Source organism: Danio rerio, chromosome 22, assembly GCF_052040795.2.
Source record: "Danio rerio strain M-AB ecotype USA chromosome 22, GRCz13ab, whole genome shotgun sequence".
NCBI lineage: Eukaryota > Metazoa > Chordata > Actinopteri > Cypriniformes > Danionidae > Danio > Danio rerio.
Window position 1 is genome coordinate 9,968,141 of NC_141042.1, and position 19,301 is coordinate 9,987,441.

The following is a 19,301-nucleotide window of genomic DNA, read 5'->3' on the forward strand; positions in this document are numbered from 1 at the left end:
CCTATTTAAATAAGGACGATGAATAAAAAATAATGTTCCAAACAACATTCCACAGAAGAATTTTATTTTATTTTAAATAATTTTTTTTATTGAATGCTTGAAAAACATTAACAACAAATGTCATCAATCAAACAACAACAATCCAGAAGTTTTCAGTCATTTAGACCAAACATAAGTGCCAAATCCTTCATCAAAATACACTCTAATACAGTGGTTCTCAAAGTTTTTTCATCAAGTACCACCTCAGAAAAAATTGTCTCTCCAAGTATCACCAAAATTAGCAGTATTGAAATACAGTAGCGTAGTAGGCCCAGTAAAGCAGCTACAGCTCTGCAAAGTTTAAAAAAAAAAAAAAAAAATGTGGCAGATTACCTCAGAAATATAGACTATATGTCATTTATGACATATTATATACACATCTATTTTGAGAAATTTTGAAATGTGTGTAGCATGTACATGACATATTTCATTCCTCCGCGTACCACTAGAAGAAAGCCTGTGTACCACTGATCTAATACATTTTAATTTTAAATTTAGAAGAAAGGGTTTACAAAACTTGCTCTTGTGAATATTAAATTTGGCCAACAAAAAATAAGGTTTATAAGTTGCGTTTTTCCTTTTCACATTCATGGAAACCAAAGATAACATTCTTATATATAAATTCAAAATCTATCTTCACATAATGTTTTATGAAATTAAGAATATCACACTAAAATGTCATTGAATGAGGGCAATTCCAAGAAGTTTAGCCTGAATGCAAGTAACTCCGTCTGGAACATCGCGTCATTTAGCGGCTGCTTACGCCTCCATCTGTAACATCGCGAGACTTGTGTCAGCGTGACGCGAGAGGCGAGCGGGAGCAGGAAGTGGAGTGTGAGATGGACGGTGTCGGTTTATGTGCTAACAACAAACAGAAACAAAATCAAATGCTGCCGAATAAAATGCGAGGCGAATTTACCAGAAACCAGAGGAAAGACTCCGAGGTAAGAATCAAATGAATATGTTTATGTACTTTTGGACTGTATATTCGGTAAACGGATGCGGTCTGTTTTGACAGAGCAGTGTTAGCATCAGCATCCAAAACATGAGAGAAATCATTAAACAAACAAGCTCGAAATATAAAACGAGGATTATTAATCAAATAATTTAATTTCATGTTACCAATATATAGTTGTTAAACTTTTAAAATGATCAACAGTTAAGTTAATGTCCATTATTGATAGAGGCGTTGGATGATTGACAAACAAAATCTGTTGTGTTGTGATTGAGGTGAAGTTTGTTTTATATTCGTTCAGTGACACACTCCCTATATTGTTTACCACGGTACTTTGAATATTAAGTGTGAAATCACATGCAGTGTGACTTCAGAGCAAGATTATTACGATTTAAATGACTAAGTTAAACAATGTCGTTGTCTGCTAATATGATTTCACATTGAGGTAAAGTTGCTTTTATATTCGTGCATTAAGACTTTCTATTTGGTAATATAATTTCTGAAAAGTATTATTTGGAAATTGTTAATAGGGAAATCATATTAGCAGCCACTGACTAGCAAAATACAACATCGTAAGTCATATGGCATGTGATTTTATACCGAATATTCAATGTACCATGGTAGACAATATAGGGAGTGTGTCACTAAACAAATGTGTGAATCTAAAACCAACTTTACCTCAATTGATTTCATTTCACTATTTAGAACTAGCAAATAATACTTTTCTGAAATTATATTATAAAGGAGAAAGCTTTAATGCACAGATATAAAACCAACTTTTCCCCCAATGTGTTTGTGTTTTTAGGGTTTATCAGAGGCTCCTGATCTGGAGTTTGAATATTCAGATGCTGATAAATGGACAGCTGAATTATCAGGTTGGATCTACTGTAATAATGCCACATAAAACTCAAACAGCCTTCATTATCTTCATATAACATGATATTTCTTCTGTATTAAATTCTGTCTGCAGAGTTGTACAGTTACACAGAGGGACCAGAGTTTCTACTCAACAGAAAATGCTTCGAAGAAGACTTCCACACTCATTGTAAGTGTTGATCACTTTTTTATTATTTTTGCTTGAGTGTCTTATAGTTACGCACATTCAATTATCATTACTTGTTTTGTATTGATAAGACACATTTTTGGCTACTCTAAATCGAAATATGAGCAATTTCATGCAAATGTCAACCTTGCCATGAACAAGTTTTCACCATATGTCACATCCGTAACACTGGAATTGCTCATATACTAAATCTCAAAATCATCTAATGGAGTTTGGGTTTCCTGCTTATGGCAACTTTGGTTTGCTTAGTTGGTGTAAAAAAATTTATTTATTTTGTATTTTATTTTTTATTTTTTCAGATTAAATTTTAAGTAGCTTTTGTCTGTTTACTAATGTAAAAGTGAAATAGATAAATGCACGATAAAATTGTCTAAAATTGGATTCTTGATAAAATAGTCTTAAATTTGACTGTAAAATAAATTTAAATTTAAAATAGCTTAAAATGGGCACTTCAATGAATCAAACAACAGAATTTCAATTCTCATATTTGAGGAAGTGCAAAAAGCTGTATAGAAATAATCAGAAAAGCAAATGTTTTGTGTACAGTGCCCGATCAGAAGTGGACCGAGCTGGATTCGGTTCAGCGCAGAGCTCATGCCATGCGTCTGCTGGACGGACTGGAAGTGATCGGGAGAGAACGCCGCTTAAAAGTGGCTCGAGCCATTCTGTACATGGCACAAGGTGAACTGTGCTTCATCATCTTCATTCCTGCTTTGATTTGATTAAAAAACAGCTCAAAAGTTGGCACACTACAGCTCCATAATAGCCAATATTTAAATTCTCACTCATAAGATTGTATAAACACTGATGTTACAATGTTTAGTTTTAAGTGTGTGCTTATATCTGCAGTTTACCAAAAGCCCTAAAGTCATCATCTCAGTCTTTTCTCTTCTTATCACTGGGAAAGCAGTAATTATATACATCAGGTCTCTTTTTAGTGCTGTTCATCTGAAAATTACAATTAAAATTGGCACAATGTAGCATAGTATTAGCATTTTGTATCCACAGTTGTGCTGCGTTTACTGTAGGAACAGGTAGAGCACCAGTAGGGGGAGCAATCAGATTACATCATCAAAAATAACAGCAGCCTCCATGGTCCAAAATAAATGCTGATTATTTTTTTATAACATAAAAATGTTGTTGTTGTTTTTTCAGAAGGAACAGTCGTTTATAATATATTAAGACATACAAGTCTCCTAAAAATATTTGAAAAAATAACAAAAAATATAAAATATTTAGCTATTTTTGGAGCCCACTTTGAGTTTTTGAGCTTGTATTGAAATATTTAGCTTTATTTTTTGAGATGTGGAGCTTTTTTTGCTTTTCTGATGTGTGTTCTGTATTTTTTATATTGATTCGATTGAAAGCCCAGAGTTAATGATCTCTGAACGGTGTGTTTTCAGGAACATTCGGCGAGTGTTCTTCAGAACTGGAGGTTCAGCACTGGATGAGGTATAACGTCTTCCTGCTGCTGGACGTGGGAGCATTTACTGCGCTGGTGGAGCTGCTCAACATGGAGATCGAGTGAGATAAACTGCTCAGATTAGATATAAATTTCATATCAGACATCTGTGAGCTTGCATAATGCATATCTGTTATTGTCTTTCAGTAACAGTGCAGCATGCAGCAGCGCCGTCAGGAAACCTGCCATTTCATTGGCTGACAGCACCGACCTCAGGTACAACACCATGTGTTACATGCTAACCAGAAGTCAACTAGATAGGGATGTTTATTTTAGGCATTTACATAGATTGTAATATATAAATCAAGCCATTGATTTTTTTATATAACTTTTTTATTTTTGTTACATTTAGTATTCTAAGCATCAACATTTTTTAGCTGTAAAATAATTTTTTTGTTATTTATAAACTTTATGTATTATTTTACTATTTCCTTGAACTTTTTTGTTTTTGCTGAATTGTATTTCATTTATTTACCTGAAACCTAAGTATAATTATATTTTTTGGCAAAAGATATATTAACATATATACATATCTTGTATATTATGCATTTTATAATATATTTAGTCACTATAACTTTTTGAACAATGTTAAATAAATCTCTAAAATGTATTTAATTTGTGAAATTACCCATTTTTTATCCTTTGAAGCAAAAATTAATTTAATCAAGATTGAACATGTGTTTTAAAATTGAAGTAAATGAACACATGACATTCATTTTATTGTACTATTAATTAGTTTAAGTTGATTGAGTAGATTTGCTGTAAGTGTGTGCAATATTTATTTATTTGTCGTTTGTAATTTGTTTTTAATTAATGGAATTTTTTATTTACATATTTATTATTTATTTTATTATTTATATTTTTTAAGAGGCATTTCTAGTCCATAAACCTGTGCATGCGTGTGTTTTTAGGGTGTTACTGAACATCATGTATCTGATGGTGGAAACCATCCAGCGTGAAGAACCCACAGACAGCCCAGAGTGGAGGACCATCAAAGAAACGTTCAAGTCTGAACTTGGTCAGTTTCATGACAATATCTGGAAAATTATGCTTTATTTTTTCATGTTTGAGTGAATAAAATAACTCAATCATATCCTGTTAGGTTCTCCTCTCTATAACCATGAGCCGGTCTCTGTTATGCTGTTTGGGATGGTGACCAAGTTCTGCAGTGGCCACGCGCCTCATTTCCCCATGAAGAAGGTCCTGCTGCTGCTCTGGAAGAGCATCCTGGTGAGACATTATTTTGTCTCTTATGCATCTGCTGCATAAAAACATGCTGGATAAGTTGGTAGTTCATTCCGCTGTGTCCACCCCACATTAATAAAGGGAATAAGCCGAAACAAAAATGAATGAATGAAGCAGCCAAGCATATAGTGTATTTTCAAAGTCACTGCACTGTTTTCAAATTGCACCATTTTATTTTTTTTAATCTTTTAGCATATTCAAAACAGAAAAGGATAATACAACTAAAATTAAACATGATTATCAACCACAATATATCATGATATTTGTAAACGAAGACGTTCCAAATCATTGAAACAGAATTAGCATCATATTAATGTATTTCCTTCATCTCTGTGTGTTTGCTTCTTCATCACAGTTCACTCTGGGAGGGTTCGAGCAGTTGCAGTCCTGTAAGATCTCTAGACGGGCAGCTCTGGGTCTCCCTCCTCTGCCGGAGGACAGCATTCGGGTGGTGCGAAGCATGAGAGCCGCGTCTCCACCCGCGTCCGCCTCTGACCTCATCGAACAACAGCAGAGACGTGCCAGGAGGGAACACAAGGTCAACACATCACAAACATTTCATAAAGCAATAAATAGTGCTGGGAAACAAGTCATCGCATCCCAAATATACATCTGTATTTACATTATATGTGTGTACAATGTATATTTGTTGACTATATGTAATTACAAACATGCATGTTTATATTTGAGGAAATGTTTATTTATATTTATTTCTAAGATAATTATATGTTATGGAAATTTTATATAAATATTGTAATATATAAATATTTGTAATGTCATTGTATATATACACAGTTGAAGTCAGAATTTTTAGCCCTCCTGCAAATTTTTTTCCCCAATCTCTGTTTAACAGAATTTTTTTTCAACACATTTCCAAGCATAATATTTTTAATAACTCATTTCCAATAGCTGAATTTTTTCGTCTTTGCAATGATGACAGTACAGAATATTTGACTAGATATTGTTCAAGACACTTCTATACAGCTTAAAGTGACATTTAAAGGCTTAACTAGGTTAATTAGGCAAGTTATTGTATAACAGTGGTTTGTTCTGTAGATAATTGAAAATTACGGTCTAAAAATACTGACCTTAAAATTGTTAAAAAAATTAAAAATAAAAACTGCTTTTATTCTAGCCAAAATAAGACATTCTCCAGAAGAAAAATATTTATCAGACATACTGTAAAAAATTCCCTGCTCTTTGAAAAATTTGTGAAATATTTGAAAAAGGAAATTCCCCAGAGGGGAAATAATTTTGACTTCATCTGCAGTGCTTCCCTCAAATAGACTTTACTTGGGTGGGTCGCACAGGTATATTAACGGTATATTTAGTGACTCATTTATTTTTTACTATTATTAACATTCTTTTCACCTTTTGCATCCGCTCAATATAACCAAACATCCGCGATTGAGTAGTAGAAAATCTTCTCTTATTTACCAGTTTCATTGTATGCCCGCGAGACCTGTCAACCATCGTGCAGATAGTTTCATGTGGTCTTCAGATCCACAGAGACGCTAATTTTTGGAACTTAAAAAATTTGTCCGGCCCGGGTTTCTAAATCTCGTAAAAAGTCCGGCATTGAACATTGACTACTCTCCACCTGGTTTCAGAGCTGACAGCACACACACAGCCACGATACTGAGAGAAAAAGTAAATAATATTCATTATTATAAACGACTTTCCCATTGATGAGTTGCAGCTGGAAGGGCATCCGCTGCGTAAAACAGATGCTGGATAAGTTGGTGGTTCATTCCGCTGTGTGGACCCCAGATTAATAAAGGCAATAAGCTGACAAGAAAATGAATGAATGAATCTAAATGTTGAAAACCTTTACTATATACTGGGAGAGGACAAAATGACATCTAAACTGACTGTCAAATATATGTTCACCATTAGTAATATTTAATCAACACTTTTGCCTTATTTACATAAATTTACTTGTTTTAATCTTGCAATTATAATTATTTTTTAGAGATATTGTCTGTTTTTATTAACTTTTCTGTCATTTATTTCTCATATGCTGATTATTGTATTAAATTGATGATGTAATGTATTACGCCAGCTGTTTTATATACATATATAAAATGCTTCGGCATTCAAGTTTGCTTTGAACTTGAAAGAGAGAAGCAGATTTGACCTGTCAGTGTGTGCACATGACTCCTGAATAGCATAAAAGCTTTTTTACTTTAACCTATTGAAAGGATGGATAAATTGTCATAATAAATACAATTATTATTAAATTGAACAATTATTATTAAAAATGAAATTGTTTTGCTTGTTGCATATAGTTAACTACTTATGTGATATGGGTAAATGGTGTGCTGCAATCTGGCTACCACTGCAAATATATTTCAAACCTGTGGTAAGCACTGAACTGTATGTATAAAATACAAAAATATGGTAATAAAAAATTGTTACATAATAAATATAGAGGGCACTGGGTAGCGCTTCACAGCAAGAAGGTTGCTGGTTCGAGCCTCCGCTGGATCAGTTGACATTTCTGTGTGGAGTTTGCATGATCTCCCCGTGTTGGCGTGGGTTTCCTCTGTGTGCTCGGTTTTTTTCCACAGTCCAAAGACATGCTCTATGCATTTCCCAATGATGAGTTACAGCTGGAAGGGCATCTGCTGCGTAAAACATGTGCTGGATGAGTTGGCGGTTCATTCCGCTGTGGCGACCCCGGATTAATAAAGGGACTAAGCTGAAAAGAAAATGAATGAATAAAGACATAAAACTAAACTTTTATTTTGGATGTGTTGTATCACTTCACAGCACTAGTGATGAATAAAAATAAAAATGATTTACACTTTTTTTCCTCCAGGCTCTCATAAAGCAAGACAATCTGGACACATTTAATGAGAAGGATCCATATAAGGCGGATGACTCTCATGAAGATGAGGAGGAAAACGATGATAATGACAACTCTCTGGAGGCGGAGCCTTTCCCTCTGGAGCGTGATGAGGTCATGCCTCCGCCCATCCCTCATCCACCTACAGAGAGAATGTGTTTCCCTAAAGGCCTGCCCTGGGCTCCTAAAGTCAGGTATTTCATTCAGTTTAGTGTGCCTCAGCTGATGCTTTCCTCAAGTTCAAACTTATATCTGTTTTCTTTTAACAGGGAGAAAGACATTGAGAGCTTCCTGGAGTCCAGCAGAAGTAAATTCATCGGTTACACGCTAGGGAAGTAAGTGAGTTTGTTTCATGTTGCTGGATTGTTTATTTGCTAAAAGCTGCAGTGATGATTGAGTGTGTGTATTTGTGTTGCAGTGATACAGATACTGTGGTCGGTTTGCCCAGGCCCATACACGAAAGCATCAAGACTCTCAAACAGGTAAACAGCCATTCACCTCAACATTGACTGATTAACATAACTCCACCCCTGCTCATGAATAATTAATGTTTGTCCAGTTTTAATTTACATATTCATTTTTAAATAAAAATAAAATAAATATATAGAATTTAGTAGAATGTAAATGAAATAATAAAATAATAAAATATTTTATATTATTTTTTTATTCTAATAAAATATTTATCTAAAAAATATTAGTAACATTAAAATAAATAAAATAAATTATAAAATAATTATAATTATCAAATATAATTTGAGTTTTTTATACCATGATATGATTATAATAATTAATATTAATAATAACTTAATATTTCAAATTAGATCAAATTAAATATTCATAATTTATGTTTTACTTTGTAAGACTAATGAACGTTTTCTTGTATTTTAAATAGTAAGATTAATATAAAAGAAGTGTTAATATACATTCATACTATTATATATTATTAATTTACAATAAAATACAATCCTATTAATAATAAAAACAACCAAATTTCCCATTTAAAATGTAAACTTTAAATGTTTAAAAAAAAAAAAAAGCGAAATATGTTCATAGATCAGTATATAGTTTAATGAGCTAACTGTTTCATTTTTAAGGCCAATGCATAATATTACATCTGTGTTTCTCTTTGTGTATAATTGCTTTATTATTGTTACATTCTAGGGCTGCATGAAATATATATATATATATATATTTATATATACATATATATATATATATATTTTTTTTTTTAATAAATGCTCTAATCCTGAAATATGACTATTGCAGACACACATTGTGTTATCACTGCTTAAACCATTTATTGTTAAGTCCTATTAAATTTCATTATTCACCATTTTGTAAAAGCACTAATTCGTTACTGCTCATATGCTGTAGGTTTTACACAGGTTGATGCTAGATCTGATATGGTTGCGGCCAGAAGTTAACAAGAATTATTTATATTATGTATTAAATTTCCTATTTATAGTATTTTATTAACATCTACCCCCACCCCAGCCCTAAACCCAACCGTCACAGTAAGGTAAAAACAGTAGGTGTACTAAGTATTATTTATGTTATCTATTCAATTATTCAATACATTTTAACTCCTACCCCCACCTCAATACTAAACTCAACCATCACAGTACTGTAAAAATATTAATTATTCTTATACAGTGTTATAAAAAATGCTACTATATTCATATCCCACTTCCGGCCGGCCGCATATCCGATCTGGACTTTACCTTTCACACATCTTCACTATAGTAAAATCATATATTCCTGTGTATATATTCATATGTTGCTCTACTGAAATGCATTAGTTTTCTGTTGAAATCTACATTGTGTGTGTTTCAGCACAAGTACGTGTCCATCGCTGAGGTGCAGATTGCTAAAGAAGAGGAGTTTCAGAAGACACCTCTGTCTGGCGTGAGTCTCCAATATTCTCCACCCGCACAACCACCTCTGATCAAGAGTAACAAACACTGTGTTTATTTTCAGGGTGAGGAGGAACTGGAGCTGTGCGCCACAGAGCTCCTCTATCAGGGCATTTTACCCAGTTTACCACAGTACATGGTGAGACACACACTGCATTTCAGCTGTTATCTCCAGAACTGGATAAATGTAGAAATTAGTGATATTTTTGACCAATATTGCAATTACGATTTAATGTTCACTCAACAAAAAAAAAATAAATAAATAAACAAAACATTATTTCAAGAGTTCACACTTAGATACTGTTTGACAACTTGTTAGCAAGTTAGCAGGTTTGGCATGCTGTCCCTGGAGAGAACCCTGAGCTCGGAGATAGTTGAGCCCAGGGCTCCCGCCAGGTCCATAGAGCATGTGAGGGGAGTACGAGATCAGGTGTTCTCGAGAGCTACCCTCGGCAAAAGAGGAAAGGAGGAGAAGGGGTGGATGGGGGTTTCTTCGGGAAAACAAAGATAAGGGAGTAGTTCTTAGCTAGGTTACTTGTAGTGAGTTTGGATCGATCTGATTGGCTAGCTAATGAGTGTAGATGAGTGGCCAGCTGCAGTCAATCATATCACATGCTCCTCTCGAAATTAGTTTGTGAAACTTCATTTTGTATGAATAGTGCAATAATAGTCTGTAGTGTAATTCAGACATCCAAAATATGTACAGTTGGTGAGCCTCCTGCAACAGGGTTGGTAAATTAATATCCAGCTTCCTAAAATAAATGTTACACAAATGTTGAAGTTATTAGATGTGCATCCTGTTAGTCCTCCTAATATTGTTAAAACAAAGAGGTTGTCAGTTTGTGCAAACTTTTCATCTGCTAATATGATGAAATTCAAACAGAAGATGATTACAGTAATTACTTTGCATCAGCAATAATTTATTTCAGCAATAGTTTGTGTAAAAACAAGAGATGGTTCATTAAAAAAATGAACATTTACTCACTGTTTACTCTCCAAACTTGTTTGAGTTTCTTTCCTCTGTTAAACACAAAATAATGTGTTTTGAAAAATGTTGGAAACCTGTAATCATCGACTTCTACAGTAAGAAAAACAAATAAAGGTTTCCAACTTTTTTCAAAATATTTCTTTGGTGTTAAACAGAAAAAAAAACTGTTTTGTGACAAGCGTGAGTAAGTGATGAAAATGTTCAGTTTTTGTTGAACTGTCCCTTTAAGAATACTGTTAGCTCAATATATCTCCACACTCCGCCGCTAGATGGCGCTGTTGATTAGCGTTATTAAAAGTGAAAGTGCAAGTGAAAATCAAAAGTGCATTATAGGACTACACAATATAATTATATTAAATATACATAGGGCATCATAACTGTCTAAAAATATCCATAACCTGATTCTTCTTTTATAGTCTGACATTCTCACATCACATGACCACAATGTAGTTAAGTCTGTAGTGTAATTCAATGTTTCCCAACCCTGTTCCTTAAAGCACACCAACAGTACACCTTTTCAACCTCTCCCTAATCAAACACACCTGAATCAACTCATCAGAACATTAGAAGAGACTCCAAAACCTGAAGTGAATGGGTCTAACAAGAGTGACATCCAATATATGTACTGACCACAGTGCACACAGCCTTTGTGGTGTAAAGAATACGATTTTTAATATTGTTTTATTATCACCGCGAACACTATGAATTCTTCATCCCTCATTCTCATGTTTCTGCATTCAGATTGCTCTCCTCAAGATCTTGTTGGCTGCAGCTCCTACATCCAAAGCCAAGACTGACTCCATCAACATCCTGGCCGATGTTCTGCCTGAGGAAATGCCGTAAGAGTGATTTTTATTGTATTTCAATTTTTTTATTAACAAAACACGGATCATCCAGTAGCATAAGTCACATCCACCTCAAATAATATGTTGTAAAGAAGTGTTATATATAAAAACACACACAAGAAGCAAGATATATATCTACACAGATGCTAAATACAATATATTAAAATAATAGAAGATTTGAAAAGAAGATGATCTGAAAGAGTTAATTGACTGCATTTAAAAGTCACTCTGATTCAGTCAGAGTTTGTGTCTGTTTGATGCTGAATCAGTGAGTCATTTAAACACAAACCCCCTCCTTTATCATCTTAGTTGCCAGAGCAACAGTGAGCTGGTGTCATAAGATGCTGTAAAAATATCCTCAGGTTATTAATATTCAATACATTTTCTGTGAAATACTTGTCTGATCACATACATACATATACTTGAAGTAAATAGCAACATTTTTCTTTTGTAGTTGTCTTTTCCCGTTTTAATTATGTTGGCTTGAGAAAGCCAACATACTGTAATGCTACTTAAACTTATTCTTATTATTATTATTATTCTTATTATTATTCCGGCTTCTGACCAAAAAAAAGCAATCGCTTCTCCTCCCAGGGCTTAGATGCTACAAGCCCCAAATTTGGTCAAAAGCTGTCTACTGCTCATGAGATGGTTGCTGTATGTCCTCATGCCGATAAGATTTGTAGTTTTTTAATTAACATTTTTTTTATTAAAAAATTGTATCGAGTATTTGGGGCATATAAAAAAGTATACAATCCTCAAATTTGGCCAAAAGATGTGTTTGAAATTACAGATAATTATCATATTTATTTGGTGTAATTATAAATAACAGTTTTCCTATAAATATTTTTTTTATATTAAATTTGTAAAATTCAGACTCAAAGCGTGTCAGAGTGTCCACGAGATGGCGCCAGAAGACTATTTTTGAGCCCTTTGTAATTTAGTACTGGCCCTTTAAGAGGCGGGGATATCCGGACTGACTGTTTTGAATCTACAGAAATTCGGGCTCATTTCAGACGTGCTTGTTACAACATTTGAAGCTGAAATTGCGACCATTTTGGTCGCATATGCGCCTGAAAATTAATCTATGCGACCTCATAACATATTTGGGCGCATTAGTGCAACTGCTGATAATGGTTGTAGTGCGACCTGTTTTGATTTTTTGTAAAAACGTTCTGAATCGCTCTTCCCTGCCGCTATATTGGTTCATATTAGCTGTCAATCACTCAAGGTATTCCGCTGTCAGATGACAGGGAAGGAGCTTTTATGACCACGGGAAATGCAAACGGCTGAAGAGTAAAAACTTAAAGCACACAGGTTTGCAAACCCCACCTAAAATTGAGGTGTAGATGAGAGAGATCGTGACACGTCACGTGGTGAATAATGATCCACCAGCTGAGATCACTGAAACTGCGGCTCATAACAAAGACCAGTATCGCGCCGATGGTTAGTGCAAGAATCCTGCTCTGCCTGCTCATAAATTGGGTCGGCTGAATCGCCTGCTTTTCCACTAACACAGAAAAATGAAGATCATCTCAGACTGAACCTTTAAATTGACACAAACTGAAACCAAAACTTTTAAAGAGTGATACTTTCTTTATAGTGTTACTTTCTTTCTTTTGTCTATTCCTTTTTGAGGTGTATATTATTTTTTTATTTATTTACTGATGACTGCTTTGCAGCTTTCATCATTGAATTGAATTATTTATTATAATCTTTTGTTTGTTTTGTAGCAGAAATATTATTTATTAAATTGACATGCATATAAAAACAGCAGTACAAAATCAATATTTCTTACTGCAATGCTTCATTTTTGGTTGATGCAAACTATACAATTATTTTATATAAAGTAACAGACATTTTATAGCAGATAACCTACATTCATGCACATTCAAGGCAGTATCATAATGAGAAATGGAATTCATTGTTACTATTATTGTCATTTTCATCATCACTAATATTCTATGGCCTAATTATTAGACATTCATTTTAGAATTATTGCACACAAATATCAATGTCTTCGCAGCATTAGTTAGATAGTTGTTTCTGGTTTTTGTCAGTCCTATTGATGTTGTTTTAAAATACAATAAATCCCTTAAAAAGCAATTTGCAGCGGTGCTCATTCATTTTTGGTGGGTGCTCCTAAATTTTTTCTGGTGCTCCTAAATTTATTTTGGTGCCCCTGAATATTTGAAGTTGGGAGCACCGGTGCTACCAAGTAAAAAAGTTAATTTCGAGCCCTGTATATATATATATATATATATATATATATATATATATATATATATATATATATATATATATATATATATTCATACAGTTGATGTCAGAATTATTAGCTCCCCTGTTTATTTTTTCCCCAATTTCTGTTTAATGGAGGGAAGATTGTTTCAGCACATTTCTAAGCATAATAGTTTTAAAAACCTATTTCTAATTACTGATTTATTTTATCTTTGCCATGATGACATTAAATAATGTTTGACTTGATATTTTTCAAGACACTTCTATACAGCTTAAAGTCACATTTAAAGGCTTAACTAGGTTAATAAGGGTAACTAGGCAGGTTAGGGTAATTAGGCAAGTTATTTTATAACGATGGTTTGTTCTGTAGATTATCAAAAAAAAAATATCTTAAAGGGGATAATAATTGTGTCCCAAAAATGGTTTTTAAATAATTAATAACTGCTTTTATTCTAGCCGAAATAAAACAAATAAGACTTTCTCAAGAAGAAAAAATATTATCAGACATACAGTGAAAATTTCCTTGCTCTGTTAAACACCATTTGGGAAATATTTAAAAAAGGGGAAAAAAAATCAACTGGGGGTTAATAATTCTGACTTCAACAGTGTGTGTGTGTGTGTATATATATATATATATATATATATATATATATATATATATATATATATATATATATATATATATATATATGTGTGTGTGTGTGTGTATATATATATATATATATATATATATATATATATATATATATATATATATATATATATATATATATATATATATATACATACACACACACACATTTATGGTTAGGGTTATAAGGATTATTTTTCATCCCCCTTTTATGTTAGCAAAAACATAAGTTTACTTCAGATATTTCTTTCAAAACAATATTCTGTGCCGCAAAAGAGCCTTCTCCTCACTTGTGATAATGACAATGAAAGCCAAGCTTTTGGTCTATGCTGTACAAAAAAAAAATAAAATCACCCAGGTGATGACAATTAAATATTACGATTATAACATTGTGTTAGTGGCCAGTGGGGTGGAACAACGTCATTGGTCAGAATTAACCACGTGATGAAGATGGCCTAATATTGTATTTAATGCAATTTTCTTCCTGTAAACTGTATATAACTATATAACTATATATATAACGCTGCAAATTACTGTAAATTGACTGTACTCTTTATTAACTGCAAAACTGATAAGACTGATTAAATAAAAGACAAATTAACTAAATGCATGTGCTATTGTTTCATTAGTATTTTAATTTAATATTTTTCTTTATATGATATTTATTATAATGTAATTTTGTTCAGATTATAATATATACTATAAATACTAACTATACTATAGTGATCTGCATTAAACAACCTGAACAAATCAGTTCTCTCTCTCTCTCTCTCTCTCTCTCGATTTGATCAAAAATGTAAATGAGGCCTTCCGATTAACAGTCCAGTGGACCCTAGCAACAGCCTAGAAACCACTCAGAACACCCTAGCAACTACCTAGGAATGCCTTAGCAACATCTTAGCAACCGCCTAGCAACCACTTCTCAACCGCTGTGCTTCCTGCCAACTGCCTTTGAGTCCCCGGCGCAGTCACGTTGGCTTTCTCAAGCCAACATCAAAGTTCGTCAACGAACTTTAGGTTCTAGTTTAGTAATATTATGTAACATATGTTTATATATATATATTTATGTCTGTGTTGTTATTTATTCTGTTACTTTACATACTAAATAAAATTAGGAAATGTTACAACTAGCTAAAATATAGTCAAATTATTTTTAAAAATTCAAGTAATTCAACATTTATTTTGTTGACTTTTTTTATGCTAATTTTAAAATTGGTCTAAAACTGAGTAAAATGTCACTAAACTGCTTAAACTAAATCAAATTATTACCACTTACCATAGATGCATCTTTACTAAATATTATTGTTGGGTAAAATTCAGTAGAAAATGGACATTATTTGGTGTGGGTTTTTTTTTTTTTATTTCCCTGTAAACTAAAATCTCACTAAACTGTAATTACCACATTTGTTGGCACATCTTTAGTGAAGTCGTGGACACTTTTATTGTTGCTCTGTGAAATCCTGTGGGCAAAAATCAGTCATTTCAGTAGAAAGTGGACTGTGCGTTTGGTGGCAAAAATTCACTCCAAAATATCCTCACCTTTGTTTTGACACTTTGTTTTGTTTCCCTCCAGCACTACGGTTCTTCAGAGCATGAAGTTGGGTGTAGATGTGAATCGCCATAAAGAAATCATCGTCAAAGCCATTTCAGCCATTCTGCTGCTGCTGCTGAAACACTTCAAACTCAACCATGTCTATCAGGTACTGTTGAAGTCTAAATTATTATTCAGGTTTATTTTTTTCCCAATTTCTGTTTAATTGAGAGAAATTTATTCAACACAATTCTAAACATAATAGTTTTAATAACTCATTTTTAATAACTGATTTATTTCATCTTTGTCATGATGACAGTAAATAATATTTGACTAGATATTTTTCAAGGCACTTCTATACAGCTTAAAGTGACATTTAAAGGCTTAACTAGGTTATTTAGGTTAACTAGGCAGGTTAGGGGAATTAGGCAAGTTATTGTATAATGATGGTTTGTTCTGTAGACTATTAGAAAAATATATAGCTTAAAGGGGCTGATAAATTTGACCTTCAAATTTAAAGGGGGCTAATAATTCTGATATTAACTGTACTTACACACACACACACATTATTTAAGGCAGTTTGCTATGAGCTTGTTTGGAAAAGAGATATAAATAGCTCACTTTTTGATAAATCTTACAAAATTAGTGATAATTTGGGCTTCACAGTGTTAGTAAATGAGCTGTAAAAGCTTAATTGATGAGTAAACTGATTCCTGATTTGTTCTGCAGTTTGAGTACATGGCACAGCATCTGGTGTTTGCCAACTGTATCCCACTGATCCTCAAATTCTTCAACCAGAACATCATGTCCTACATCACTGCTAAAAACAGGTGAAACCCATAAAACATTCACTGGTCCAAAATAATCCAGATGAAGTCTGCACTTTATTGAACCACAGTTATTTATTTTTTCTTGTCATGCATTATGTCTGTCATCTCTCTTTTGCAGTATCTCAGCTCTGGATTTCCCTCATTGTGTCATTCATGAGCTTCCAGAACTCACAGCAGAGAGTCTGGTAAGAAAAATACCTCAATATGACTAATTACAAGGCTTCAGCAGATTATTTGTTGACAGTTGTGGTATTGTCCTGCCTCCGCTATGATCAGATGACTAGCTCAAAAGTGACACAGATGAGTGACAACAACAGAAAACAAACACTCAGCTCGAAAAAGAAAAAAATGCTTTAGTGGACACACACTTAAAGTCTAATATAGCTTTTCTATGAATTAGGATCTTATATAGGCTGCAAGTCTTAAATTCATTTAATCATGGCATTTTAAAAAGGATTTTCATGAGGGATTGTTTCCCTGTGGTTCATTTTAAGGTAAAGCATAAGTGTAATTTCTGCATTGATGATGTTTAGTGATGTGATTAAACTTAATTATTACAGATATCCACAGTTGGTTACGTCTGTGATACAATAATAATGTGTAGTTAGTAGCACCATCTAGTGGCAGTGTGTGATGCTGTCCAGAGACTGGTTAATTAGAGGTGTGCAGCAATTTTAATTGTACTATTTAACATCACTATGAGGCAGTTTTGTAAATATAAACCTGCTTGATACAAAACAATACTTTATATCATGTATTTATATCGAGAAGACATTTTTATGTCTCTGATCTGAAGGTAAAAAAACAGTGTTTTGCCTTTGCTTTTTTGTGTTTGTCTCAAAATGATTTTAAATTAAGAACAAAAAAAAAATGTCATGTACCCTCCTAAATCTTTCAGAAATCATGCTAATGTACGTGTCTTTGAGTTGTTTGCTATGTCTTGATTACAGGAAGCCGGTGATAATAATCAGTTCTGCTGGAGGAACTTGTTCTCCTGTATTAATCTCTTGCGCATCCTGAACAAACTCACCAAATGGAAGCACTCCAGGACCATGGTAAGACCCAGAGCAGGAGCAAGAACATCTCACTGTCTTCAACAGAGCGCTCACCTCCAGTTTTGCTCTCTTCTAGATGTTGGTGGTGTTCAAATCAGCTCCCATCCTGAAGAGGGCGCTGAAGGTCAAGCAGGCCATGATGCAGCTCTATGTGCTCAAGCTGCTCAAAGTGCAGACCAAGTACCTGGGCCGCCAGTGGAGGAAGAGCAACATGAAAACCATGTCGGCCATTTACCAGAAAGTGCGTCATCGACTCAATGATGACTGGGCTTACGGAAACGGTGAGGCGGCAGTAAAAAAAAGAGGGGGATTTAATTTAACTGTGGTCTTCACTATTTAATTCATTTAGCTGACTGGAGTCCATCTGTGTAGGGCCTTGATTAATGAATGTGTCCTCTGTGTTTCTGACAGCAGATCTGGACGCTCGGCCGTGGGATTTCCAGGCGGAAGAATGTGCCCTGCGTGCAAACATTGAGCGCTTCAACAGCCGCCGCTACGACAAAAACCAGAGCAACCCAGAGTTCCTCCCGGTGGACAACTGTCTGCAGAGCGTCCTGGGACAGAGGATTGACCTTCCTGAAGACTTCCAGATGAACTATGACCTCTGGCTGGAGCGCGAGGTCTTTTCCAAACCCATTTCCTGGGAGGAGCTTCTTCAGTGAAAATAACCTTCACTCCATCAACAACACTACGCTTGCTAGAGTCCAGAAACAGGGACCAGTTCCTGACTGTGTAAAATAACAGCCCGTCTGTATTAAACCTGCAGTTTTACTCTTAGAGAGGAACTTCATTAGTCAGAGTTGCTAAGAGCTCTTTTTTATGTTTATTATTTTTGCTGCTTTTGATTATTATCTGTTCCTGAATATTAAACCTGATGATATCGTGAAAGACTGTAATTATCTTGTATGAGTGTTCTGATGTGTTTTCCATTGTATGGCTTCACATAGAAGTTTCAAATGCAATACAATCTTATTCCTATCCCAACTTGATTGAATGTCTATTTTTTTTTTATGGCAAAATTAAACCACTATTTCTCTCATGCACGAATTAATGTATGCAAGAATGAATGATTGCATGTATATATATAAACTCATGAATTTATACATTAGAATTAGCAAGCATGAATGTATAGAAATGTATAAATGCATGCAGCAAGAAATAACCATGAATGTATAAAAGTTATGGATGTGTTTGAGAATGAATGGATGTATGTGGATGAATGTATGTGGATGGATAAAAAAGTATGTGGATGAATGTATAAATGTGGATGATTGAATAAATGTATGTGAATGGATGAAAAAAATGTATGTGGATGAATGAATGAATGTATAAATGTGGATGAATTAATACATGTATGTGGATGAATAAATAAATGTATGTGGATGGATGAATGAATGAATGTGGATGAATTAATGAATGTATGTGGATAAATGTATAAATGTCTGTGGATAAATAAATGTATGTGGATGGATGAATGAAAATGTATGTGGATGAATGAATAAATGTATGTGAATGAATGAATAAATGCATGTGGATGAATGAATGAATGCATGTGGATGGATGAATGAATGCATGCATGCATGTGGATGGATGAATGAATAAATGTATGTGGATGAATGAATGTATGTGGATGGATGAAAAAAAAGTATGTGGAT

The 19,301-nt window shown here is 33.7% G+C and overlaps 1 protein-coding gene across 4 annotated transcripts; it reads left to right on the forward strand.

Annotated features, from left to right (window-relative positions):
- The first annotated feature begins 831 nt into the window (after window positions 1-831).
- On the forward strand, window positions 832-18,630 carry strip1 (striatin interacting protein 1). Of its 4 annotated transcripts, none has more exon segments than NM_213521.2 (21): window positions 832-983; window positions 1,800-1,869; window positions 1,965-2,039; window positions 2,604-2,738; window positions 3,461-3,581; window positions 3,667-3,735; window positions 4,431-4,537; window positions 4,622-4,749; window positions 5,120-5,302; window positions 7,586-7,806; window positions 7,882-7,947; window positions 8,031-8,094; window positions 9,446-9,517; window positions 9,590-9,664; window positions 11,255-11,352; window positions 15,804-15,930; window positions 16,491-16,591; window positions 16,710-16,776; window positions 17,542-17,646; window positions 17,723-17,927; window positions 18,061-18,627. In NM_213521.2, coding segments are annotated over 21 exon segments (2,442 nt in total). In that variant the 5' UTR covers window positions 832-878; the 3' UTR covers window positions 18,309-18,627.
- The last annotated feature ends 671 nt before the right edge of the window (window positions 18,631-19,301 follow it).

Bases quoted from the DNA above. Each gene is read 5' to 3' on its own strand.
- strip1 (XM_087303163.1), top strand. From the start codon at position 879: ATGGACGGTGTCGGTTTATGTGCTAACAACAAACAGAAACAAAATCAA. The intron at 2,739-3,460 runs GTGAACTGTGCT...GTGTGTTTTCAG, and splicing joins CATTCTGTACATGGCACAAG to GAACATTCGGCGAGTGTTCT. The intron at 16,592-16,709 runs GTGAAACCCATA...TCTCTTTTGCAG, and splicing joins TACATCACTGCTAAAAACAG to TATCTCAGCTCTGGATTTCC.